Source organism: Marmota marmota, unplaced genomic scaffold (assembly GCF_001458135.2).
Source record: "Marmota marmota marmota unplaced genomic scaffold, marMar, whole genome shotgun sequence".
Lineage (NCBI taxonomy): Eukaryota > Metazoa > Chordata > Mammalia > Rodentia > Sciuridae > Marmota > Marmota marmota.
Window position 1 is genome coordinate 13,457,796 of NW_026000185.1, and position 27,037 is coordinate 13,484,832.

The following is a 27,037-nucleotide window of genomic DNA, read 5'->3' on the forward strand; positions in this document are numbered from 1 at the left end:
TTTTTATAATAACCCTCTTGTAAGAACTAACCAGGTCCCACAAGAACTACTAAATCAGTTCCTTCCCATGGCAGAACCCTCATGACCTAATTATTTCCCACTAAGTCCCACTTCTCAAAGGTTTCTCGTTACCTCCCAATGCGACTGTATTGAGGGCCAAGCTCCCAGCACATCAACCCTTGAGAGACAGTCCAACCATAGCTGAACCTTAGCAGTGTGTGACATGGGGTGTTTGTGTGCATGTGCATGTTGGTGAGGTGTCTGTGTGCTCACACATGAATGAGGCAATATATTTACATGGTCCAGTGGCTGAGAATCCAACCTCTGAAAAATGGACTCATCTTCCAACCCAGGTCTGCCCCCAATAAGCTGTGCAGGCTTGATAAAGTCAATGGGCCTTTTAGTTTTTCTGTGAATTATGTGAGTACTAGCAGTATTTTGTTATTTTAAATACACTTATGTGAAAGATAAAGAGTAGAAACAATTGCTTTGTACATATAGCTGCTGGAAATACATCTCTGGACCAACAATAAGATACTATACAGACAGTTCTTGGGCTTATGCTGATTTATGCAGCATGTGTAGACCAAGCCAAAGTGAATGCAATAATCTAACCTAATCTCCAATCAATGAAAAGTCATACATAAGTAGCGGTGGGGGAGATGAAAGTTTTGTAACTTTTGCTGAGATAGATAGAAACATTGATTGATAGATTTATGTAAACCCAAAAGCAGGTCCCCAGTGACCTACATCCAGCAACACCCTGCCTACCTACAGTTACTGCCCAGTTAATCCACATCAGGGGATTAATCTACCTTAGGTCAGAAATCTCAAAATCTAATCATGTCACCTCTGAACATTCTTGCATTGTCTCACACATGAGCTTTTGGGGCACACCTCACATCCAGACCATAACAGTATCAGTGTATCTACCTTCCTACAGGTTTTTTGTTTGTTTTGTTCTGTTTTCCGGTGCTGGGGATGGAATCCAGAGCTTCACTTGTGCCAGGCAAGCAAGTGCTCAACCACTGACCTACACTCCCAGCCCCTCCCTATATGATATATTCCAGTACTTTGGTAATGTTTAAAATAAACTTAATTATTTTATAATCAGGAAAAATAGGAATTACCAATAGGTAACATTCTCAAGCCCATATATTTGACCCTGCTAGGTTGTTTCTCTCCTTCCTTTTCACTGACACACTGCGAAAATCACCTCACCTCCATCTTTTCACTATCCATTCTCTCTTTTATGTAACTTTCTGGCAACCGGCTTAATCTCAGCAGCCCAGAAGGCTGAAGCAGGAGGATCGTGAGTTCAAAGCCAGCCTTAGCAATGTGAAGTGCTAAGCAACTCAGTGAGACCCTGTCCTAAATAAAATAAACAAAAAAGGGATGGGGATGTGGCTCAGTGGTTGAGTGCCCCTGAATTCAATCTCCAGGATCCCCCCACTCCCCTAAAAAATAAATAAACCGCTTTGTGGCATCGAAATGCCCTGGTGCAATTCCTTTCAAGTTTACTTAATGACCCAGTACCATCAAATGCAGTGGCCTTTTCCAAGGACTAAAAGCTGGCCAGAGCAGAAGCTCTTGGGTCGGCAGCCTTATCGTACAGTCATATAGGGCCATGTGGGCTGTGTCACGTGGCCAGGAAAGAGTGTGGCTTTCATCCCTAGAGCAGTGGGAGATCCCTCGAGTCTGTGAGCCCCAGGCTCCCTGCCACAGCATGGCCTCAGGCCTTACAATCCAGAAGTGAAGTGCTTAGGAAGAGGACTGACTTATCACTAACCTGATTGCTGTGCTGAATAATTATCTGAAGACTTTGTGACTTAAGATAACAATGGGGGGCTGGGGATGTGGCTCAAGCAGTAGCACGCTCGCCTGGCATGCGTGCGGCCCGGGTTCGATCCTCAGCACCACATACAAACAATGATGTCGTGCCCGCCGAAAACTAAAATAAATAAATAGATAAATACTTAAAAATTCTCTCTCTCTCTTAAAAAAAAAATATAACAATGGTTTACTATTTTTCCTCATTCTGTGGGCCCAGTGGGCGGCTCTCCTGTGGTCTCATCTGGACGCACTCATGAATGACTCAGGGGCTTTGGTGCTGGCTACTGGTTGGGACCCTTGTGTTCTCCTCCACGTGGCCTCTCTTCCTCCATCCCATAGGCCATCTCAACTCCTCTGCAGCATGGCCGACCAAGGGCAGCTTTCCAAGAAGGAGAAGGCAGAGATGCCAAGCCTAGGTGCTAGAATGCTCCATCATTTCCACCTCACTCCATGGGTCAGACAAACTCGAAGCAGGTGAAACAGACTCCATCTTTTCTTGACTGGCAAAGTCCCATGGGAAGGGAGTATGGACCTAGGAGACACGATTGATTAGAGGCCATTAGCATAATCATCTGTCACGTCTATCCATATAACTTTAAAAGATAGGTTGTGGTCATTTATCTTGTAGTGGACTACAACATAAAGGAGAAGTGAAAGAACATCATTTATAATATAAATAATGTATATTTCCTTTTTAAATGCTCCAATAAAACGACACTATATTATGAAGTAGTCACTTGCTTGTACCTGTATGTAGAATCACCTTGTGCCCCAGAGCCACAAAAGGCAGACTGGATCACATACACTGTTAAGTGGTGGTGCTCTTGGTGATAGGATTTTCTGAAATAGTTCTTTGGTTTCCAGAAATAGTTTCTGAAATAGTTCTTCGGTTCTGGAAAAAAGTACAATTTTTTCTTGACGTATATGGTAGATATTTTCCTGGAAAGATCAATATATAATGAAACTATAAAAAGACCTTGTGTTCATATTAAATTGAATTAGGTTCCAGGCTCAAATAATTATGAACAAGTTTTGTGCCCCTCTCCAGTGAAAACTTGAAATTATTTAGGATGCATGATGTTTATTTCTTGTGTGGGATGTCTTGCCCGTTTCAGTGTAGAGAACATCTCTGGTTCTAAAGTCTGAAATGACTGTGGGGCTGTTTCCTCTGGACGCTCTCAAGGAGAATCTGTTTCTTTGCCTTTTCTAGTTTCTGGGGGCTAGCTGCACTCCTTGGCTTTTGACCCTCTCCCATGTTCAAAGCCAGCGATACTAACCATCACTGGGCCTCTGCTTCTACTGTCACATCTCCTCCTCTGACTCTCCTGTTTCACTTCTGAGGGTCCCTGGATTACACGGGCCCACCAGGTAATCCCCATTAATCGCTCCATCTCAGGTTCCTTAATTCAATCACATCTGCCAAAGATCTTTTGACATATAAGGCAACATCTTCACAAGTTCAGGGGATTAGGATATGAATATCATTATTTAGCCTATCACACCCAGCATATTGACACCATATTGCAAGGGGAAGCATCCAGAACCCATCATGTGGGAACGTGGGTTCAGTGTTTCAACAGAAGCTCCCAGTACAGAGCTTAATATGAACTTTCCCGATGTTTACCTGTTGACAATTGATTTTAAAAAATTAAACACAACGCGTCAACAGCACATTGTGAGCTAGATATCACCAGTTGGTGACCTCTGATGTGACCTCTGGGAACTTTTGCTAAGTTCCCAGTCTATTAGCTGTCTGTCCATCCTGCCTCAGGACCCTAAGACAACCTGAAGTCCCCCATACCACACTCTGGGAACACAACTGCAGTCATTTATGAAGTACATTTTTCCAGCTTTATTCAGATATGATTGAAAAATAAAAATTGTGTAAGGTGTACAGTGTGATGATTTGATATGTATACGTTGTGAAATGATTGACACAATCAAGCTAATTAATCGTTCATCACCTCACATAGTGTCTTAGTTGGTATAACAAAACACCAGAGATAGTTTATAAACATCAAGAACTTATGTCTCATATTTCTGGGGGCTGGAAGTCCAATAGTAAGGCACCAGCAGACTCAGTGTCTGGGGAGGACCTATTTACTAGTTCATAGATGGTCTCTTCTCTGTGTCCTCAGATGGGGGGGAAGAGCAAGGGAGCCCCTAGGGCCCCTTTTATAACAGCAGTAATCCCATCCATGAAGCCTGTGCTCCCATCATCTAACCACCTTCCAATACCTCTTCATACCATCACCGTGGGGGTCGGGATTTCAACATGAATCGGTGGGTGCACTTTCAGACCATAGTGTGCAATTTGATGAGAATACTTAGGTGCTCTCAACAAACTTCAAGTACATGAGTACTTCTTTCTCCAGGTTCTCTGTTTCTCACTCAACAGTTGTTTATAAAATCTCATTAATTTTTTAAAAAATTGCTTTACTTATACATGGACACAATACCTTTATTTTGTTTATTTTTATGTGGTACTGAGGATCAAATCCAGTGCCTCATGCATGTGTGGCAAGTGCTCAACCACTGAGCTACACCCCCAGCCCCTCTCACTGATTTTTAACATTTTTTTTTAGTTATACATGGTCACAATATCTTTATTTTTTTGTTAGTTTACTTATTTTTATGTAGTGCTGAGGACCAAACCCAGGGCCCCACATGTGCGAGGCAAGCGCTCTGCTTGTATGCAACCCCAGCCCAAAATCTCATTGATTTTTAAGAACAGTTGTGTAATGAGGTGGTGTTGTGAGCATTTTTTAAAGTCTAGAAGCTGCAGACCAAAAAAGAATGAATAACTTACCTCTGCATACAGGGTCACTGAGCCAGGTGCTGGTCAGTGCTCTGTCTCTAAGACCACCTCAGCTCTCAACTCCAGGAGATGGCTTCCGAAACCAAATGATGGAGGCAAGTGATGCTTACTTACACAGGAAACTCAGAGACTATCCAAAAGCAAAAACCCAAACACACATTCAAGAATATTATTCAGCCTTAAAAGGGAAGGAAATTCTGTCACATGCTGTAACATAGATGAGCCTTGAGGACATTATACAAAGTGAAGAAAAGACACTGGATGGTTCCACTTCCTGACATCCCTAGAGTACTCAGGTTCATCAAGGCAGGAACTAGGATGGTGGGGTTGCCAGGGACTGGGAGAGAGGAAAAAGCAAAATTGCTTGATGTGTTTCAGCTTTGCAAGATGAAAAGAGTCGTCTCTGGTAGTCTCTCCCCATTCCTACCCCCCAGCCACAGGCAACCACTAAGCTACTTTCTATCTATAGATTTACCTTTTCTGGACCTTTCACATAATCCACAATATGTACTCGTTTCCATATGGTTATTTCACTTAATGCAATGTCACTGGCGTTCCATATTGTAGTTGGCTTTAGTACCTCCATTTTGTGGGGCAGGGTGTACCAGGGATTAAACTCAGGGGCACTGAGCCACATCCCCAGCCCTATTTTTTTTTAAATTTGCTCTAATTTGTTACACATGACAGCAGAATACATTTTGATTTATTGTACACAAATGGAGCACAATATTTCACTTCTCTGGTTGTACTTGAAGTAGAGTCACACCATTCGTGGATTCATATATGAACCTAGGGTGATGATGTCCATCTCATTTCACCATCTTTCCTACCCTCATGTCCCCTTCCCCTCCTCTCTCTCCCCTTTGCCCAATCCAATGTTCCCCCATCTCATGGCCCCCCACCCCCATTATGGATCAGCACCCACTTATCAGAGAAAACATCTGGCCTTTGGTTTTTTGGGATTGGCTTACTTTTGCTTACCATGGTTTTCTCCAAATCCATCCATTTACTGCAAATGCCATAATTTTATTCCCTTTTAATGCTGAGTAATATTCCATTGTGTATATATACCACAGTTTCTTTATCCATTTCTCTATTGAAGGCTCAGCCCTATTTTGTATTATGTTTAGAGACAGGGTCTCACTGAGTTGCTTAGCGCCTTGCTTTTGTTGAGGCTGGCTGTGAACTCGAGATCCTTCTGCCCTCAGCCTCCTAAGCCACTGGGATTATAGGCGCGGGCTCAGTACCTCCATTTTTATTACTGGAGAATATTTCATTGTATTTCATTTTGTTTGGGGATTGCTTCCACTTTGGGGCTATTATGAATAATGCTGCCCTGAGTGCACATTTGCATACAGGTCTTTGGACTCATTGGTTAAATACCAAGGAGCGGAGGAGGCTGGGTCTTGACCTGACCTTATTACACTTGACTGAATATCATGACATTAAATGAGTCCAGACAGCAAATCCCAGTTCACATTTTGGAATTTAGCACCTAAACATGAGTAAAGGGTCAGAGTGAGGGACTGTTTTATAATGCTCGATCATTGCCAAACTGTAATCTGAGCTGGTATCAGGAGACTGCCCCTACCCATCAGTGGGGATCCTTTTTAACGACAAACCATTTGTTGAGCACTTCTGTACGCCAGGCTTTGTTTCACACTGTGACCTCATTTAATCACCATGATAGCCCTGTAAGTGGGTGGTTTTATCTTCTACATTGAGTGACTGAGGCCCCTAGAGGTTCCCCAAGTTCATGTGACTGCTAAGAGGAAGAGCTAAGGTTTGAATCCAGGAGTCAGAGTCCAGAGCCAACATTCATTTCCACTATGTCTCCTGGTGATGAGGCTGTCGGGGTTGAAAAATCTTTCCCATTGTGCAGTGTTTTCACCACAAAGAAATGATAAATGTTTGAGCAAGTAGATATGCTTACCCCAATGTGAATATTACACAGTGAACACATGTATCAAAACATCATGATTTTTATGTATTAAAAATTTTCTTACAATCTTAAATGGCTTTAAAAATACTTAATTGTATAAATTTTTATGTGTCCATGAAGTAGAGTAGAGGGTGGGGAACAGAGGGCGGAGGAGAGGGAAAAAGAGGTACCAGGGACTGAAGTAGAGCAAATTATATTCCATGCACATGTGCTTATGTCAAAATAAACCCCAATATTATACATAACTATAATGCACTAATAAAAACATAACATTTCTCCTAAAAATTTTAAGTGGCTTTTACATTTTTTCGCTTGTTAAAAAAAATTTTTTTTCCTTTTGAGACTCTTGGAATTTGTCAGATCAAGTTTGTAAGCCCTGTAAGAAAATCTTATTATAACTTTATAGTCATGCTTCTTTTCTTTTTTATTTTTAACAAAAGAGCATTGATCACTCTCATTCCTCAAACTTGGGCTACTTGATTTTGTTTCTAAAAATCAAAGTCGTCCTCAAAGGACAAGGCTTTAAAAAGTCAACAGGCTCTGCCCTGAGGGTGACCCCATGGTGCTTACAAAATAAAGGGCAGGGCTCTGTGGCAGGACTTTCCTTCTCTAGCCTGAGCTTTGTCCTCTTGCTTTAGGGCATGGCTTTGTGCCAGATGGCTGTCTGGCAGTCTTGACTGATGTGGGGAACATAATCACTTGGCCATGAATTGCATTTCAGTTATTATACACAGCATCAGTTACCTTTTTGCTATTTAGCAAACTAACTTCAGAATTCGTGGCTTACAATTACGACTGTTCATTTAGTTCTCCATTCTGGACACAGCTGGGAGGTCTTCTGATTTGGGCTGAGTTCCTTGGTGTGTCCGTGGTCAGTTACCAGGTAGGCTGTGTGCAGGCTGGTCTCGGTTGGCCTCAGCTGGGAGGAATCGTCTCTGTTCTGCTTGATCTTTCAGCTGCCCTCAGATTAACCCTAGGTGGTTCATATGGCAGCTGGGATTTGAGTGGATGCCATCAAGGCCTTGGGAGACTGAGGCTTAGGCCTGACATAGTGTCAGAGTGACACATCAAATTGGGCAAAGCAAGACACAAGCCTAACCCAGATTCAAGGTTAGGAAATAGATTCCACTTCTTGATGGGAAGAGCAGTCAAGTTACATTGCAAAGGGTATGAATACAGAAAGAGGTGGAGAATGGTGGCCCTTTATGTAGTTTACCTTGGACACTACATTTAAAATAGTATGAATTTGGCAACAGAAGGTGGGTTTGACTTCTGGCTCTAACCTGATAACTTCAGGGATGTTCCTGATCTCCATGTCTCTCTGCATTTGTAAAACACAGGTAGAACTGTTGGGAGGTTTAAATGAGCTAATGCATGGAAGGGCTAGACTCTGTGGAGCTGGACTCTGTGGTTTGAATTCTGATTTTTCCACTTATTAGTGAGTGATCTGGGGCAAGGTGTTTAGCTTCTCTGTCCCTCAGTTTCCTAATCTGTAAAATGGGAGTCATATGTAGGACCTAATGATATGTAGTTCTTGTAAGGATGAGCTAAGTAAAATTTTTAAGCATTCCATACAGAAAACACTCAATAAAACATTAACTGCTGTAAACACCATTAGCATCATGCTTGGAAAACAGTAAATCTATAAAAGGAATGTAATTCCCCCATGGGGTCTTCTGGTTGACCAGTTGTTGCATCAATTAATGGTGGACAGGTATTATAGATGGCCAAGGGTGGGATCTCCTCATGGTTCTGAAAATACTACAGGTCAAGAATCCCTAATCTGAATATCCAAAATCCAAAATGCTCCAAAATCTGAAACATTTTGAGCACCAACATGACACTGTAGTTGAAAATTCCACACTATGAAACTTTCATATATAAAATTGTTAAAAATATCAAATTATCTTCAGGCTATATGTATAAGATATGAAACATAATGACTTGGGTCCCACCCCCAAGATATCTCATTATGTTTATACAAACATTACAAAATCTGAAAAAAATCCAAAACCCAAAGCCTTTTTGGTTCCAAATATTTTGGATAAGGGATTCAAAACTTGCAGTTCCTTAAAAATGGTACCTATTGGTAAACATGAAAGCATAACTGTTGGGCTGGGGTTGTGGCTCAGTGATAGAGTGCTTGCCTAGTGTGGGGGCACTGGTTCGATTCTAAGTACCACATAAAAATAAGCAAATAAAAATAAAAGCATTGTGTCCACGGATAACTAAAAACATTAAAAAAAGAAAACATAACTGTTAAAAATATTAGCATGTTCAGAAACTGAGAATATAATATGAATATATCTTTTAAATTTTACTTATCTTTATAATAACTACATATTATCATTAGGTATTATGTATTGTTTCCATTTTACAGATTAAGAAATCGTGGCAGAGAGGCTAAACACCTTTCCCAGAGTCACTTGCAAGTAAATGAAAGAATAAGAATTGGAACCCAGGTCATCCAACTCCAGAGCGGGTCCCTTCACACATCAGCTCATTTAAGTCCCTCCACAAGGGTTAAGGAGTTAGAATCACAGCTTGTGACCAAGCCCTCACCCCAAACAACACCAACTAGAGCTCTGCAAGCATCCCAGACTTGAGAATTTGTGTTTAAAGAATGGAAGGCATTTTTTTAAAACAGTGAAAATGAAATTTGATGGATTTTTTTTTAAAAAATGAACATATCTTAAAATAAATTATTGGCTCTCTTGGTTGTTTATAGAACTGCATTTTTTTCCTGTTACTTTTTAGAAATAAGAAAAATTTAGAAATAAGAAAAACCAGATCTTAAACTAGTTGCAGATCCAAAAGATATTTCAAATGTTAACCCCTTAGAATAATAAAGGGAACAGAGAGGTGAAATAAAACCTTCCTAATTCAAACTTCTATTTCAGAAATCAAGTACTGTTGATTTTTTTCCCTATGTTTCCACTTGAAAGATCCCCTCTCTGTGCTTAGGAAGCAGGGGCTGTCAACTTGGGACAGTGAAGCCAGCTACCTGCTTTTGTAAATGAGATTTCATTAGAATGCAGCTGTGCCCAGTCCTGTTCATCTTGTCTGTGATGGTTTTGCACTGTAGCGACATATTTGAATTTTTGTGACTTGAGCCCAAAATGTTTACTATCTGGTCTTTTAAGAGAAAGTTTGAGCCAGACTTGGTGGCACATACCTATAATCCCAGTGGCTCAGAAGGCTGAGTCAGGAAGATCACGAGTTCAAAGCCAGCTTCAGCAACAACAAAGTGCTAAGCAACTCAGTGAGACCCTGTCTCTGAATAAAATACACAATAGGGCTGGGGATGTGGCTTAGTGGTTGAGTGCCCCTGAGTTCCATCTCCGGTACCCCCAAGGCCCCCCAGAAAGAGAGAATGTTTGTTGAAAGCTGAGCATGGTGGCACAAACCTGTAATCCTAGCAACTCAGGAGGCTGAGACAGGAGAATTGCAATTTCGAGACCAGCCTGGGCAATTTAGCAAGACCCTGTCTCAAAATAAAAAAGGCTGGGGATGTACCTCAGTAGTAGAGTGCCCCTGAGTTCAATCCCCACTATTGGGGATGAGGGGGGATAAAACCTGAAATATAATAAATAAATAAATAAATAAAACAAACTTGAAGAAGACTGCAAATGAGGACGCTACATAAGGCAGAGGCAGGCTGAGTACATCTCCGGACCATGAAGGGCTGTGGCCGGCGCAGTGATGAGGGCAGGGGGTGCTTGCATCAGACAGGTGGGCTTCGGTTCCCTCTCCAACTCAAGCTAGCTTTGGGCTTCTGGGAAGATTCCTTAAACTTTTCATTTCTTTCTTCTTTGTCTTTGTGGTACTGAAGATGGAGCCCAGGGACACTCTACACTAAGCCTCATACCTGGCCCTTTTTATTTTTTATTTTGACACAGAGTCTTGCTAAGTTGCCAAGGCTGGCCTTTAACCTGTGATCCTCCTGCCTCAGCCTCCTGAGTCTCTGGGATCATAGGGCAGCTAGGCCATGTGCCCAGCTAGCCCTGTTTTCTGGGCCACTCTACCCACTTCACCAGGGCTTCTGGGAAGATTAAATGAGATGCTGTGTAACAAGTGCAGTAGGTGGTAGGCACTGCTGCTAAGTGTTGAACTTGAAGGAGAGAGACTCCAGAAAGTGAGAAGCCAGAGCAGGGACAGGGAGGGTCCCCGCTGGGAGGAACAATACATTCAGTTTCAAGCAGACCTAGTGAGGAAGGTGTTATCTTCAGAGCCCCTGCCCACAGCTTCCCTTTTACCCAAGTCGTGACACCAACTCCAAAGGAGCAGGCCTTGAAGGGAGTGCTCCAGATCCTTTGGTCTCCTGCAGAGGTGACTGTGCGACTAGGTTTGCAAATAATTTTGATCCTGAGAAAGGAGTTTCTGGGGAGTGCAGTTTTACAGAGACTTGCCTTCTCTTTAGTGAATATGCATTGACATTGACCTTATTGTAGCTGCCTTCCCTGGCCAGAGTCTACATGAGATGAAAAGCACGTTTCAAGGCAGAAAACCAACTGTGCAATTGCTAAACCTTTGGCATGCTCCTTAGATCCAAGGCGGGTTCAAAGCCTGCAATACCATTTCTGTCCTTCCAGGAAATGGGTTGTATTCCACTGGAGCAAATTAAGTGTGAGATGTGTAAATATCATTATAAAGATTAAACATTACAGTTGGGTTGATGTTCTTAAGTAATCCCTTGACATTAAGCCATGCCTTTGGATTAGCTTAATTGGAACATGAGAGATCAGAACTTAATTGGAACTTAATTGAACTGCTGGATTGAACAGAGCAGCCGTAATGGCTGTGTTGTAAACTTTACTTGGAAGTTCTTTCTGATGCATCTCTGAAAATATTTCGGGAACTCAGTAAACTTAATGATTTTTCCTATAATCATTTTTTTTTGTAAAATCCTTATTTTTTATGTCATTAGCAGTAAAAAAAAAAAAAAAAAAAACCTAGTGCAAATTCAAATTAGTTTGATTCAGCTGAATAGTGTTGAACATGTAGATTCTTTGTTTGCTGGAGCTGATGTTTTGAGGACAGGTCCTGCAAGGAACAGACAACCCCATTCAAACTGACTTAAGTAGAAAGGAGATTTTTTTTTTTTTTAATTTTTTATGTAGACAAGGGCTGGGGCTGGGGCTGAGTGGTAGAGCACTTGCCTAGCATGTGTGAGACACTGGATTCTATTCTCAGCACTGTATATAAATAAATAAATAAAATAAAGATCCATCGATAACTAATAAAAATACATTTTAAAAAATGTACAAAAGGCCTATAGGGAGATCTTCTGGTAGAGCCCCATCTGGGCACCCTGGTGATATCTTCGTGACTTGGTTCCTCTCTATCCTTGGATTCTGTTTCCTTTGGGTTGGCTCCACCCTCAAATGGGCCCTCCCTCAGTGACCTCAGCCTGTGCCCTGGGAGGCTTTCTAATGGAACTATTGATCAGTTACCTACTGTTACCAGAAGAAGGCGAAAGAGAAGCTATCATTAATGTAACTTGTGGAAAACTAGCTTAAATAATAGAGGGTCCTGAGGTAGAGCAGGCTTCATTTGGTTTGATTCAGGGCTCAGAGATGTAACTGAGGTTTGATTTGCTCCTGCCTCTCTACTTAGCCTCTTGCAGACTCAGCTTTACCTTGGGCGGGCTTCCCTCAGAGAAGCAAAGCAGCTCTGACCACAGGTCTGTGGTCTGTGCATCCCCTTCCATATCAACCCGCAGGAGAGAATGGGCAAGCTCTTTAAGGAAAGCCGAGAAAATCATTTCCCAGAAGTCCCAGTAAGTCTCCTGTCACATCCTGTCTGAAATAGTTCACGTGCCAATTCCTCCTTCACTACTGACTTTGGCCAGGATAAATGTGAGTCAGATGGTTCAGGTGGAGGCGAGGTGGGAAGATCATGACTGCCTTCTCAGAAGACACTCCTGGGCTGGAGATGGGCTCAAGTCTGCACCATAGGAGCTATTGCCTAGCTTGGCTTAGTGGGTGCTGAACACTGAACATGGAATTAGCCACAGTGGGGCCATGTCTTTCTTATTTATCTCAAGAGTTTAGCCCAGGGCCTGGTACACAGTAGGTGTTCAGTGAACTATTGCTGAGTCGAATCAGTATGGAACAGTGAACTTTGCTGAATCTGGAAAGCAATGAGGAATTTTATGCATGAGTAAAATGATGGCTGAAAATAGTGTCTCAGCTTTAAATGTGGATTAAATGTGGAATCTGAGGAGAGGCACCAAGACCTCCTCATTTCGCAGCCCATCCCATCCTGTGCAAATTTTCCCCTTCAGATTTTGTCTGCTCATCAAGTTCAGTTACTGTGAAGACTCTTGTAAACAATAGTTGGTATCAGGAAACTATTTATAACTCCTGGCAAACTCTTTTGATGATGTCATGACACTAAATTTTGCTACTATGAATAATTCAGTAAAACAAATCCTTTTGTTCTTTCACATTCCTCGCCCATCTCATAATCATTTATTATAGTTGTTTTCTATATTTTTTTTTAAGTCAAATACCTGAATATCTTTTTGAGAGTACAAGGGCTTTGGTCAGTGAAGGAAGAAACTTCATTTCCTGCCCTGGCCAATGGGGAAATCAGAAATCCCATCAGCTCTTGTTTGGGGGGGGGGATTCTAAAGAGTGGAAAAAATAGATTCTAGCAGGAAAGGTGTGGTAGAATTATTTAAGCATTATTCTTTTTTTATGGAGAACATTTTTAGAAATGATCCAGTAGCCTGGGCTGGAAATCTTTGTCCATATTTTGAGTTATTTTTGCATTTTTGAATTCTTTGAGAAGTATTACTTTTCTCTAATAAAATTCTAATGGAGTTGGGGCTGAGGCTGCAGCTCAGGGGCAGAGCACTTGCCTAGTATGTGTGAGGCACTGGGTTCGATCCTCAGCACCACATAAAAATAAACAAATAAAATAAAGGCATTCTGTCCATCTACAACTACAAAAAATTTTTTTTAATATTCTAATGCAGTGAAAAAAATGTGAATGTCTGTTTGAAGTTTGCTATGGTAAGTATTTTGGCATGGGTTATAATCCAAGAGTTTGCTTATGTCCAGAATCATAGTTATTGATCAATTTTGTCAGATTAGAATTCTCAGGTATCTCTAAGTTTATTGTGGAAGACATCTATACGGGAAGGAGGCTGTGACGATCCATGTGCATGCCATGTCTATGGCCTTTGACTTCAGTTCTTTGCCCCTGCTTGGTCCATGTTCCCATCCCCTGGCCATAAGTGACTGAACCAGGCATTAAGGGTCAGGCCTCTGGGCAGCCACTGTAGGTGGCCAGTGGTCCTGAAATGGCTGGTCCAGTTTCTCTGGCAACAGGGATGCTCTATCCTGGGTAGCAGCCAAACGGTCCCAATCAGACTCCCTTCTGGTGGGATGTAGAACGACAGAACAGGCAAACCACAGTGGTGGCAGAAGGGAAGAGACACCCAGGGACAAGGAGGAAGCTTTAAAAACAACCACAGTTAGCAGAACTCGAAGCAGAGAGGAGGAGAGAACCAGTTAGGATGGGACAAGAGAACAGGCCATAGCAAGTAGGGAAAGAAGCCACAGCAGGAAGCCACTTGCCACTGAGAACAAACACCAGGCTGCGGGTGGATGACTAGCACCCCCCTCCCCCCCCGGGTCCCTGAGCACCACGAGTGTGGCCCAGTGCTTCCAGAGACTGTCTCTGCCACCAGGAAGAGGGGCCTGTGTCCCTTACTACCCTTCCACCTCCACAGAAACACCTTTGGTAGAATATATCATCCTTCAGAAATATCTGGGACCTCTAAGGGAGGCTTGACCGTGCGACTCTTTAGTCTGGAAGAGCGGCCATCGGTCATCCTCTGTGTTGTTTGTTGACCATGATAATGGACATTTTTCAGGTGGAGGCCTCTCTGTCAGCCTGTGTCTCAGAGCAAAGCCAACATGAGCAGATGACAGTAGTCATGTGACATGAGTGAGAAATGTTAGAGGCTGAGTGTGACCCCACCCAGATCTAGCCTAGCCTGACCCCAAAATCCCAGTCACCAAGGTGCTGCGCTCTGAATGCTTGTGTGTCCCAGTCAACAGTGTGATGTTAGGAGGTGGTGTCTTCAGGAAGTGACTAGATCATGAAGCTGGAAGCGTCATGAGTGGGGTTGAGAGCTCTTAGAAGAGGCCTATGGGATCCTGTTTTTCACACAAGGACTCAGTGAGAAGGTACCATCTGTGAGGAATGGACCCTCAACAGACACCAAATCTGCCAGCACCTTCATCTTGGACTTCACAGCCTCCAAAACTGAGAAATATATGCTTATTGTTTATAAATCACCTAGTCTGATATTTTTGTCATAACAACCTGACTGGACTAAGTCATAGGTAACCTGAACGTATTTCTGTTCTTGAAAGCCCAGAGAGGCTCAGCCAGCGCAGTGCCATACCCAGCCACACTCAGGACCACTAAATTCACAGCATGAGCTTTTGACTTTTTTGGGGTAGAATTATGTTAGTCATTTTATTCTTTCAAATACTAGTTGTTTCTTTCTCCAGTCTCCAGACCGCCAGTCTGTCTCCTCTGTCTGTGTCCAACACTAAAATTGGTGCAGGGGCTGGGGTTATGGCTCAGCAGTAGAGAGCTTGCCTCGTATGTTCAAGGCCCTGGGTTCAATCCTCAGCACCACATAAAAATAAATAAATTAAAAAAAAAAAAAAAAAAAGGACTGGGGATGTGGATCAGTGGTTGAGTGCCCCTGAGTTCAATCCCTGGTACCAAAAAAAAAAAAAAAAAAAAAAAAAAAAAAAATTGGTGCAGAACAATGTCTGGATGGAAAGCACTGTTTATTTCTGCCTTTTCTCTCTTTGAGATTTGAGTCTTTTATGATACTCCCCCCATTTTATTATATATTTTTTCAAAACATAGAAGAATGTATTAGAGTTCTCTGGAGGAACAGAATCAATAGGAAGTATGATTATAAAAAGGGAATTTATTAGGTTGGCTTACACAACCAGAAGCTGGATGGTCCACAATGGCCATCTGCAGGCTGGAGAGCTGGAGGAACCAGTAGCTGCGCTGTCCAAGTAACTGAAGCCTCAGAGCAAGAGGGATCAACAGTGCTACCCCAGTCAGAGACTGGAGGCTTCTGGAACCTCCCAGGAGAATCACTGGCAGAATCTGCTTTGGAAGAGTGAAGGAGGGAAACTCTGATGTCCTCAGGCCATCACAACAGCACTCAAGAGCCCGCTCAAGGAGAACAAGCTTGCGTCTGCTAAACATCTCGAAATTCTTCCCACAATTCTAAAAAGCTCAAAAAGCTTTTGAACCATATGGTCAGGTTAGTCACAGCCACAACCCCACTTCTTGGTACCAATTTCTGTTTTAGTCAGCTTTTTTGCTGCTATGACTAAAGGATCTGATCAGAACAATTTTAGAGAAGAAAAGTTTATTTGAGGGGCTCATGGTTTCAGAGGTCTCAATCCATAGACAGCTGGCTTTATTCCTCAGGGTTTGAGGTGAGGCAGAACAACATGGCGGAAGAGTGTGGCACAGGGAAGCAGCTCACATGAGGATCAGAAAGCAGAGGGAGACTCCACTCTCCAGATACAAAATATATACCCTGCAGCCACGCCCCCAATGAACCACTTCCTCCAGCCACACCCACCCGCCTCCAGGCACCACTCTGTTAATCCCATCAGGGATTCACTCACTGATTAGGTTAAGGCTAGAGCCCAATCATTTCTTCTCTGAACTTTCTTGCTTTGTCTCACACAGGGGCACCACATCTAATCCATAACAAGGAACTTAGAGAATCTCAGAGGAAATACCCACATATCTACCACTTAGATTTCATAATTACCCAGTTTGCTTTATTTGCACATCTGTCCACAAATGCATCAATCCATCTGTCTTCATTCATTTTTTGAGGCATTTCAGAGTTGCAGATTCATGACGACTTAATGATGTCTTATCCCTTAACACTTTGTTTTTAATTGATTTTATTTTTTTAGATACATGACAGCAAAATGCATTACAATTCTTATAACACATATAGAGCACAATTTTTCATATCTTTGTATATAAAGTATGTTCATGCCAGTTCATGCTTTATACATGTACTTTTTTTGCATTATAATTCTTATTAACACTTTCTTTTTCCTTTTTAACTTCAGATTTTTTTAATAAAGCTTTGCCAACCTTGTTTGAAGTTGCCCTATTTCCTCTGCTTGCTCAAACTTGAATATTTGTACCTTTTAAAAATCACAGAATTCAGTATATTTGCCCCCTTGCATAGACCCTGGGTGCCCACGCTTTCTCCAGTTTACTCCTTCATTTTTCTATTACTTCCTTTCTTATCTCTTCACTCACCACAACTTTTCATTTTGCCTTCCCTTCTCTCTTTCAGCTCCCCAGCAGATAATTTTAAAACTAAACAACAGCTGAACAATATCCCCACTGTTCTGCGTGCCTGGGTATGCGCAGCACGTCCATGCTTGCCCAGAACAGAAGGAAAACACAATTTCTTCCATTTTATTTCTTTGCATCAAAAGTGATTAAATCTGTCTGCATGACCTTCATACATCAGACCACTTGGCTATCTTAAAAGTCTGTTTAATAGAGTAAGTCAGGCTGCATTCCCTTTGTAGAAAAAAAAAAATCTTTACCACTAAATAGGGCGGTAAAAGCCAAGGGAACAATGCATCTTTTGTGAGTCGAAAGAGAAACTGGCATTCTACAATTGCTGGATTGTTTAAATTATTATACGGCAATTCATGCTAGTTACATATTTGCATTGTTGTACAAGTATTTTCTTATTTTGATTAAAGATGGCTTTTTGAAGGATCTGCTCTTGCAACACAGATTAAAAGACTCTATTGCAAGATATAGTACATTCCATTTTGTTACCCTGGACAGCAGTGTTTCAATTTTTTTCCATAAAAGCCTATCAAGCACGGAGATAAAAGACTGTAAATAATCTCCAGCAACTTAGGCACCATTATGTTTTATTTACTAACAGCTATAATAGAACTTTCTATAAAAACCTTCAAGAGCATTTTTCTTTTTGAGCATCAGTTTCACAACCATCTTTCCAACCTTAGCCAGGACTATAAAGCTAAATTGCCTATTTTTGTGAAGTCGGGGGAGAAAAGGAAAGGAAAATTTTCATAAAAAAAACTTCCACTTTCTTAAATGAAGAGCAATTGTCCAGCATGTACTAGCCGTTCCTACTTTTAGATGTCTGACTCCTTGCACATGAGTTTTCTTGCTTTGATGAATGAAAGTTGAATAGTGAATTCATTCATTCTTTTACCTAGCACTCATTGATCTTTTGCTCCTTACAAGGCACTTGATTGGCCAGTGGAAACAGAAAAGAGAAAGAGAGGTATGCACTCTCTCTTCAGTTTGTAAGTCCATCAGGGAGACAGATGCCTGGTCCTGTAGTTACGTTCGCTATAGCATGAGGTGCTATAATGGGGATGGGCAGAGAGCCAGGGGAGAGTGCACCCCCAAAAGGAAGAGGGCAAGATGCTTCCTGGGGGCGTCTTAGACACATGGGAGTCAGCTGATTGGAGTAGACATGAATTAAGACATTGGAGAAGACATCAATTATTTTTAAGCAATAAGCCACCCGGCACAAAAGGACATCATCAAAAGAGGAATTCTGGTGGCTCATGCACCTGAAAGGTCCAGGGGATTTGGACCTCTGCAGAAGGGCCTCTGCATCCAGGGCCTAGTAGGCTGTCATCAGGAATCCGCCACTGTGGCCTGCCCTGCAGCATCGCCCTTCTCCCTTGCTGGCAGAACCCCAAGTTTGTTCACTCTCATTGGAGCCACTTTGTCCTGCAGGTGTGGCTGAGCCCCGCTGCGACCTCTGCCACATCCTATTTCTAGATAAGGTCATGTTCTGAGATCCTAGGGGTCAAGACTTAACACAGGAGGGTTTTTGTTGTTGTTTTGTTTTGTGGAGCATAATTTAACCTCATCTTTCTCTCCTCCTCCCTGATCTGCTGATAGCTCCCATTTGCTGGACATTATCCTCCTGACACAGTACAGGGCAGAGAAGGGTGAGGCTGGAGGGGCAAAGAAAATTCCCAGAACACCCTGTATTGCCTTCATTCTTGGGAAGAATCCCTGTGCTTGGCAACCAACACTTCTAGACTTGATTCTTGGGCCCTGCTGTCTTTCTTAAAAGAAGGAGGAAAGACCTTCTATCTCCCAGTTTCCATCGCAGTTCTTTACAAGGAATCGAGTGGCTCTGTTTGGGTCACAAGAAGAGACCTTAGATGGAAACAGAGCAGGATGCTCGGTGCTCCGCCCCATGGCCCCTTCTCAGCACGCCTTCTCTATTCTGCTAGCTGGCTGTCATCGGAGGAGCACTTTCAGTTGCTTGAGTGAAAACTCAAGGACACAGGTAACAAACCAAATGAAGTTTACTTTTCCTTACCTATCAGGATGCCTGGAGTGTGGCAGGCCCAGGCTGGACGACAGCAAAGGTTTCAGCCCCTCCTTCTCCCTGCCCCACCATCTGTTGCTGTGACTTTTGGTCTCATGGCTAAAAGGTGCTACCCCACTCCCAGCTCTACACCTGAGTTCCAGACTGGAGAAAGGAGATGGAAACCTCAAGGAATTCGAGGCAGCAAAAATCAGGAAAGCAGAATTTTCTCAGCTATCTCTAGGATGTGTCTTTCGGCAGCCCTGAGACACAAAGCTGTCTCTTGCTACCTGGGAGCCTGGGAAATGTTGTTTTTTGCTGAATTGGTTGCCATTTGGTAGCAATCAGGTTTCTGTTAATAAGGACAAAGAGGACAGTGGTATTAGGTGGACGGCTAGGGAGTTGGCTGTACTAGCTAATAGCACTCATGTGCTTGGCTACCATGTTTGATTTGGTTGTTACTTGTTTTTTTTTATTTTTTGACTTCCACCTTTGAAGGTGACACCCTGACCTGAAGTACTGCTGTTCTGAAGAGTTAAGTGGACTGGTGTTGGGGGGTGTGCAATAATACAGTTAAAGTCATGTACGTTTTAGTCAATAGCCCAATGGCCAACCACATTTACGATGCTGGTCCCATAAGATTATATCACCTAATGTCATAGTAGCTGCATTAGTGTGTAAGCACACTCTGAGGTTTGCACAACAATGAAATCACTTAATGCATTTCTCAGAACTTAACCTGTTTATGTTATTGTTAAGTTGTGCATGAATAAATTTAAAAAAGAAAATCAAAGCCTAGATTTATTTTTATTTTCATTTTTGGCAATGGAGATTGAACCCAGGGACTCTAGCCCTTTTTATTTTTTATTTGGAGAAAGGGTCTTGTTAAATTGCTTAGGGCCTCACTAAGTTGGTGAGGCTGGCTTTGAACTTGCAGTCCTCCTGCCTCAGCCTCCTGAGACACTGGGATCATGCCCTCGATTTAAAAAATTAAATCTTTCCAAGCTCCTACTGTGTGCTTTGTCTTTTATTAGTCCCTAGTGTCAGAAAATATGCTTATCCAAAGAAATTATCCAAAGCATATTTTCTCCAAAATGTCTTCAGAATTCTTGATGTTGCCTGAGTTACTGTTTATTGGCATGCTCATAAATTTCATAATGGACTCATGCATATTTCATCTATGCTTAATCAATTAACCTCTCTTCCTTTGTCCTACTCAGACATGTGGGCAAAGTAAGAATGTAATTTAATTATCTCTTCTCCCTTTTCTCTTTAGAGGAAAAGAACCAAATTCATTGCCTGTGATTTTCTTACTGAGTGGTTGTACAAGTAAGTTGTTCATGTCTTCAAATATTCAATGACCCTGAGGATTTAATCATGTGAATTTGCAAGCAGAATAGCAACCATTGACTTGAATTCTTGCTTTTTGTTTTCTTGTCCATCAAACATATGGCACTGTATCCAGCCAAAATCCAAAGAGGACAGGGGAACCGTTCACAGAATTCTTCTCTATTCCATTTGTGGATGAATGGCTAAAAGATCAGTAAGTTCAAATAATTTATTCATAATTTTAAGTTTATATCAATGAGAACTAAAGCATGTGATTCACCCAGACCCTCCAATTATTTTCATGTCTCTTGATTATTTTTAGTCCAGGCTAAGTCCATCCTGTCCATGCAGTGATTTCATTCCAGAAATGCTTCAGAAATAAAATAGAAAACAAACTCTTACCCTAAATAATTTATCTCCCACACCCCTTTTGAGATAGGGTTCATCTTACAGTGTGGCCCAGGCTGGTCTAAAACTTGTGGGCTCAAATAATCCTTCTGCTTCAGGCTCCCTTCCGCTCTCTTTGAAGGTCATTATGTCTCAGGAAATAAGAGTAACCTTTTCTATTAATTTTTAGCTGTATTCATCAATTTTTCATTTACAATATGAGAATGTGACAGATAAAGTTAAAACACTCTTTGACCATTCTAAACTAGATCTTCTTCCCTCTCCGAGGCAATCAGTTAAGTCTATAGCACATCCTTCCAGAGCTCTTAACGTTAGTTATTTCACTAGATAAAATTAGTTTATATTATATAAAATTAGAATAGTTTGTTGTGAGCTGTTTTTCTCAGTGACATAAAAAAAATGATAATGCTGATACCAACTATCATTAGTTGAGTGCCTGTATCACTGTTCTCAGCATTTGATACCAATGAACCAATTTGATATCCCCATAATGGTGCATTACCAACGCAATTTTACAGATGAGGAAATTTATGCATTATTCTGCGACTTGCTTTTATTTGATTCCAAAATGTACTTTTGAAATATAAATGATTCAATTGCATCTAATCCATGTCTTTTGATGGCTTTACATAGTATATTCATTTCTAGATTTGCATAATCTATTCGCTCATATGAGAAATATGTATTGAGTTCTACTATGTGCTAAAGAGCATTCTAGGTGGTGGAGACAGAACAGTGAACAAGTAGGCCAAAATCCCAGTCTTCACTGAATTTGTGTTCTAGCAAGGAAGACAATAAGCAAATTCCTCAGTGCTGTGAGGGATGAAGCAGAGGGAATATGGAGTCCAAGGGGGTTCAGTTTACATTGGGTGGTCAGGAAGGATTTCACCTGAGATGCCATTCAAGCTGTGTTTTACTATTTAAAGTATTAGATGCAAGAAAAGACACCTCAATTTAGAAAATAATATAGATTTCATTTGTTGCTTTAAAATGTTTCCGTGCTGACCCTTTGCAAGAACAATGTCAGGAAATTGAGGCACAAGTAAATCAAGTGAGGCGCTTGCCAAGTCACATTGTTTTAAAAAAATATTTATTTACTTATTTTTAGTTTTTTAGGTGGATACAATATCTTTATTTTATTTTTAATGTGGTGCTGAGGATCGAACCCAGTGCCTCACACGTGCTAGGAGAGCACTCTACCACTTGAGCCACAACCCCAGCCCCCCAAGACACATTTTAAACAGAGTGGGACACCTTAAATCAGACTCTTAGCACTAAGTGTCACATCTTCTGCCTAAATCTGCCCTCCTTAAGAATTTCAAGTTGAATAAACTCTTGACTGACTTTCTCAATATTGAGATTTCTTTTAAGACCCCAGTTATTACCAGTTTTTTTTTTTAACTGAGACTACACATTCAAAGGAGAGCAATATTGGAAAACTGTGTTTCTTATTCAACTTCTACATCTGTGCCTAATTTTGTCCCATGAAGTGGAAGGCTCACAATTCATTGCTTTGCATCTATTTTTCTAAGACAAAGTGTTTTCAGTACCATTCTCCAAATTGCTTCTTTTCAAAAAAATGAACCATTTTCCTTCCCATTGGTAATAACCAATGAAAAAGAATTTTAAAAATGAAATTGAAATGAGTGACCTCTTGATCCCTCATCATTTGCTGCACAAGGATCTCTATTTAAATGGCAGCTGAGGTCCACCAGCAGCTCCTGTAAACATACTGAAGTGGCAGCATCAGCCACGTCAGCTGGACTCCACAGAACAGAAACACAAGAGCTCTGGCTTTGACTGGCCTTTATATTCTGTGTTTTCATTGTCTTTCAAGGAGATGCCCAGAAGCATGATAAAAATTAAAATGAATCTAATTCATTTCATGGAGTGAGTATCTGCTGAACACCTACCCACTGCTACACACAGGGCTTGGTGCTGTGGGAAAAAAACAGAGATGAATAAATTATGGCTCCAGTCCTCGGGGTGAGAGAGCTGTGTTTACAACTAGTTGTAGTTTCTGTAGTGAGTGTTGTCGTTCAGATGCTAACAAAGTACCAAAGGGAAATGGGAAGCACAAGATCTTACAAGTCCTAGTCAGCAGGCCTGGAGCCAAGCCCAGCTAGGACAGTGGCCAAATTGATTGGTGCCCAGATTTGGTTTTTCGAGGTAAGAACTCAGGTGTTATATTCTTCTCAAGGATTCTCCTGAGCAGGAGAGGTCAGAGAAGTAGGAACTAAAGGGTGGAGCAAGGTTTTCCCAACCTTGGACTCTGGATGTGGAGGTCTGGATGATTCTTTGTTGTGGGCAACTGGCCTGTACATTGTAGGAGGGTTAGCAGCAGCACTGACCTCTACCCGTTAGACACCAGTACCAACCCCATACAATTGTGACAACCAAGAATGTCTACAGACACCGGCACACACCCCAGGGTTGGGGGTGAAGAAAACTGCCCCTGGTTGAGATCCTCTGATCTAATCCAGTAGTTTTTCTACTTTGGCCTATACTTTAAAATCATCTGGGGAACTTTGGAAAAATATTGGTAACTGGCTTCATTCAAGACCTGTCAGATCAGAATCTGCAGGTATAGTCTGGATGGCCTTTGTTCTGTTTTTAAAAGCTTCCTAGGTGATTTTAAAGTACAGTCACGACTAAATTCTCATCCACAGGTGTGCGTGTCTAGGAGATAATTTATAGTATATTGAGCTGTTTCTCTGTTAACTGCTTCTATGAAATTTTATTTTATTTTATTTTTGGTGCTGGGGATCGAACCCAGGGCCTTGTGCATTTGAGGCAAGCACTCTACCAACTGAGCCCTGCTCTTATGAATATTACTTAATCTTCACAGCAGCACTTGGATGTAGATACTGAAGCTGAGGGCCTAGAGATGGGAGATTGCCAGTGAGATGAGCTGGTCTTGGGCCAACACGGTTGTTACTGGGGGCAGGAGCAGATGGATGGGCATTTGGAACAGGACTTCATAACACACGTTGGAGAAAGATGAATTTTGTGAGAGGAAGTCTGTCAAGGTTTTTTTAAAAGAAGCAAATCATAAAGCAGCACTTTAGGTAGCATTGGTTTGGGTTAAGAACCTGAACTTTGGGGAGAACCAGTTCTGAAGTCTCTACCCCACCATTTACTGATCATATGACCAGGGAAAATGTTTTCTATGTTTATTATTGTGTAACAAATTGCCCCAAAACTTAGTGATGTCAACATTAAATATCTGCTGTGTTACAGTTTCTGTGAGCAATTTGTTTGCAGCTGGGCTGGGTGGTTCAGAGTCTCCCATGGGATTGTGGGCTGCAGTCATCCAGAGGTTGGACTAGGGGTCCTGCTCTCAAGATGGCTCATGCACATGGGACCTCAGTTTTTCCCCGCATGGGCCTTTCCTTAGGCTGTTTGAGTATCCTTGGTGCTTGGCAACTGGCCTTCTTTGGAATTGAAGACTCGAGTACAAGGAGGAAGGCATAGTACCTTTTATGATCTTGTCTTAGAAGTCAAACCTCTATTTCCATCACATTCTTTAGAAGTATAGTCAGTTGGTCAAAGGGAGAATGATTAGGCTCTCTTTACCTGATGAATGGAGGAGTTAAAGAATGCATGGGTATACTTAATGTCCACTGCAGAAGGTCCCTCTCTAAACTTCCATTTCTCCGTGGTAAATGTGATGGTGAAGATGCCGTGGATGTTACAATACAAATGGGGTCATAAATCAGGTGCAATGGTGCAAGCCTGTAATCCCAGCAGATTGGTAGACTGAGGCAGGAGGATCGCGAGTTCAAAGCCAACCTCAGTAAAAGCGAGGCACTGACCAACTCAGTGAGACCCTGTCTCTAAATAAAATACAGCATAGGGCTGAGGATGTGGCTCATGGTCGAGTGCCCCTGAGTTCAATCCCTGGCACCCCCCTGGCAAAAAAAAGGGGGGTCACAAGCAGCTCCAGTCTGCAGCAATGCTTGGCTTACTACAGATGCTCCTCAGTTCATGATGGGGCTGGCTCCAATAGTCCCGTTGCATCTTGAAAATATCATAAGTAAAAAGTGCACTTAAAACAGCCCTCGAGGCTTAGCAATAGAACACTGGAAAGGGCCATGTGTTTGAGATCTGGTGGCCGACTAGGAGCTGCGGTCCACTGTCACTCCCTGGCAGAGTGAGAGATATCGTCATGCTGCTTATTGCTAGCCTTTAGAATCAGAAGATCAGGATTCTAAATCTGAAGGATGGTTGCTACTGAACATGTAATGCTTTCCCACCATCACCGAAGCCAAGATCCTGGCCGGAAAAGCAGTTTCAGGGGTAAAGATGATGGTTCCTGTCTGGACACAGGGAGAGGGAGGTGCCTGTGTAGGATGTCATTCTGGAACATTGGTCTGATTATCCAGAGAAATGCTGATTTGGTCATGAATATCCTTGTGACAAATGTATGGATTAATCTGAGATGGACAAGGACTGAACTTCCAGGGTACCCCAGAGAAGGTTCCAGAAGTTCATGACTGAGTCACATGGTTGGTTGGCTGTGGTGACCATGGCTTGGTGTTGTGTGTTTTACAGAAGCCGTTGTTTCAGTGACAGAGTCTGTGTTGATTTGAGGTGACTGGAGGGAGGCAGAGGGCTAGATTCACATTCATTTTTTTTATTAGTTTTCTATTGCTGCTCTAACAAACCACCATGAACTCGGTATCTTTAAAGCAACCCAAATTTATTATCATGCAGTTCTGGAGGTTAGATCCAACATGGATCCAACCCAGCTAAGATCAACATGTGTTCTTTTGAGGAGCTCAGGGGAGAATCCGCTCCCTTGCTTTTTTGGCTTCTAGATGCTGCCTGCCCCCTTTGACTCATTGTCCCATCTCCATCTCCGAAGCCAGCAACGGTGCACCTGTCTGGCTTTTTTCCTTAGTCACATGTCCCCGAGTCTCTTTGCCTCCATCTCCTGTTTTTATAGACTCCAGTGGTCACCTTGGCTCACCTGGGTAATTCAGGACATCCCCCCATACTGAGATCCTTAACTTAGTCATATCTGCAAAGTCTCTTTGGCCAGTGTCAGGTAGTGTATTTACAGGTTCTGGCAGTCATGAGGTGAACATCTTCGGGAACTTTACTCTGCCTACTACGAAAGGGTATGGGAAATATGGGGAAATTGAAAGTCCCTCCCTCCTGGGATCACCTTCGTTGTACTCCATTCTGAAGTGGTATTACAAGTATATAAAAATGATACATGCTCAGTGAAAAAATTCAAACAAGGCAGAAAAATCAAAAGAAAAAAGGCAAAAAAAAAAAAAACAAAACACCTAAGGGCTTGCCTCCCAGGTACATTGACAGTTTAGTTGACCACCTCTCAGATACTTCTCTATGCATGTCTGCACATATGAAGACATAAGAAGGTAGATATTCATTCCTCTGAAACCAGAGATGAAAGCAAGCGCAAATCTGAGGTGGAGGGGGAAGTGTATGAAGTTTATGGCGGGCACTGCCAGGCTGTGGTTAGGGTACATGGGCGGAGGTGTAGAGGCATCTGCTGAGAGGGAGGCCCAGGCAGGTTGTGGAGGCTGACGGGGGAGGGCAGGGCCTGTAGCAGCTGCTCTGGTGAAACCATTAGGGAATCAACTGGGAGCAGTAGGGTGGCCCAGCTGATGGCCCAAACTTATGGTGCATACAAACAGCCTGCTGATGTGATTGTCACTAGCCGCCCACTGCCACCCTGCAAAGTGGGTGGCGAGAACAGATGGTTGGTGGAATTGGGGTTGAAGACGGGCAGGGCCAATGGCAAAAAAAAAAAAAAAGAGTCTAGACAGGTAAGAGCGAGAGCGTCACTGTCTATTCTAGAAACCTTCCAGTTTTTCTCATAAGTTGCCACATCCTAAATTAGGTTAATACTTTAACAACTAATTTTCGGGAAGAGAAACACTACATTATGTATTCATATAGAAGGTAAGAAACATATCACACTCAGAAGCACTAAAATGAGGATGGCAGGTCTGTACTAGAATAAAAAAATAGAGTTTTTAAAATTTCAATGTGTGGATCTTAATTGGATCCTGATTCAAAGGCACAGCTATATTAAAAAGATGAGACAATTGGGAATTTGAACATTTAATAGACAGTTGATGAAATAAGGAATTATTTAAGGTAAAATGAGAATGATTTCATAGACAGGATAAAAAGTCATTACTTTTTAGAGAAATGTGCTGAAATATTTATGTATGAAATTGCATGTTCTGGGGCTGGGGTTGTGGCTCAGCGGTAGAGCACTCGCCTAGCATGTGGGAGGTCCTGGGTTCGATCCTCAGCACCA

The 27,037-nt window shown here is 42.1% G+C and overlaps 1 protein-coding gene across 1 annotated transcript in view; it reads left to right on the forward strand.

The window, feature by feature from the left end:
* Positions 1–27,037, forward strand: part of Iqck (IQ motif containing K) — a 112,449-nt gene that overhangs the window by 11,829 nt on the left and 73,583 nt on the right. The window contains exons 5-6 of the mRNA XM_048789590.1: positions 20,279–20,331; positions 20,468–20,545. Coding sequence (XP_048645547.1) covers positions 20,279–20,331; positions 20,468–20,545 — 131 coding nt within the window. The remainder of the gene's footprint in view (positions 1–20,278; positions 20,332–20,467; positions 20,546–27,037) is intronic.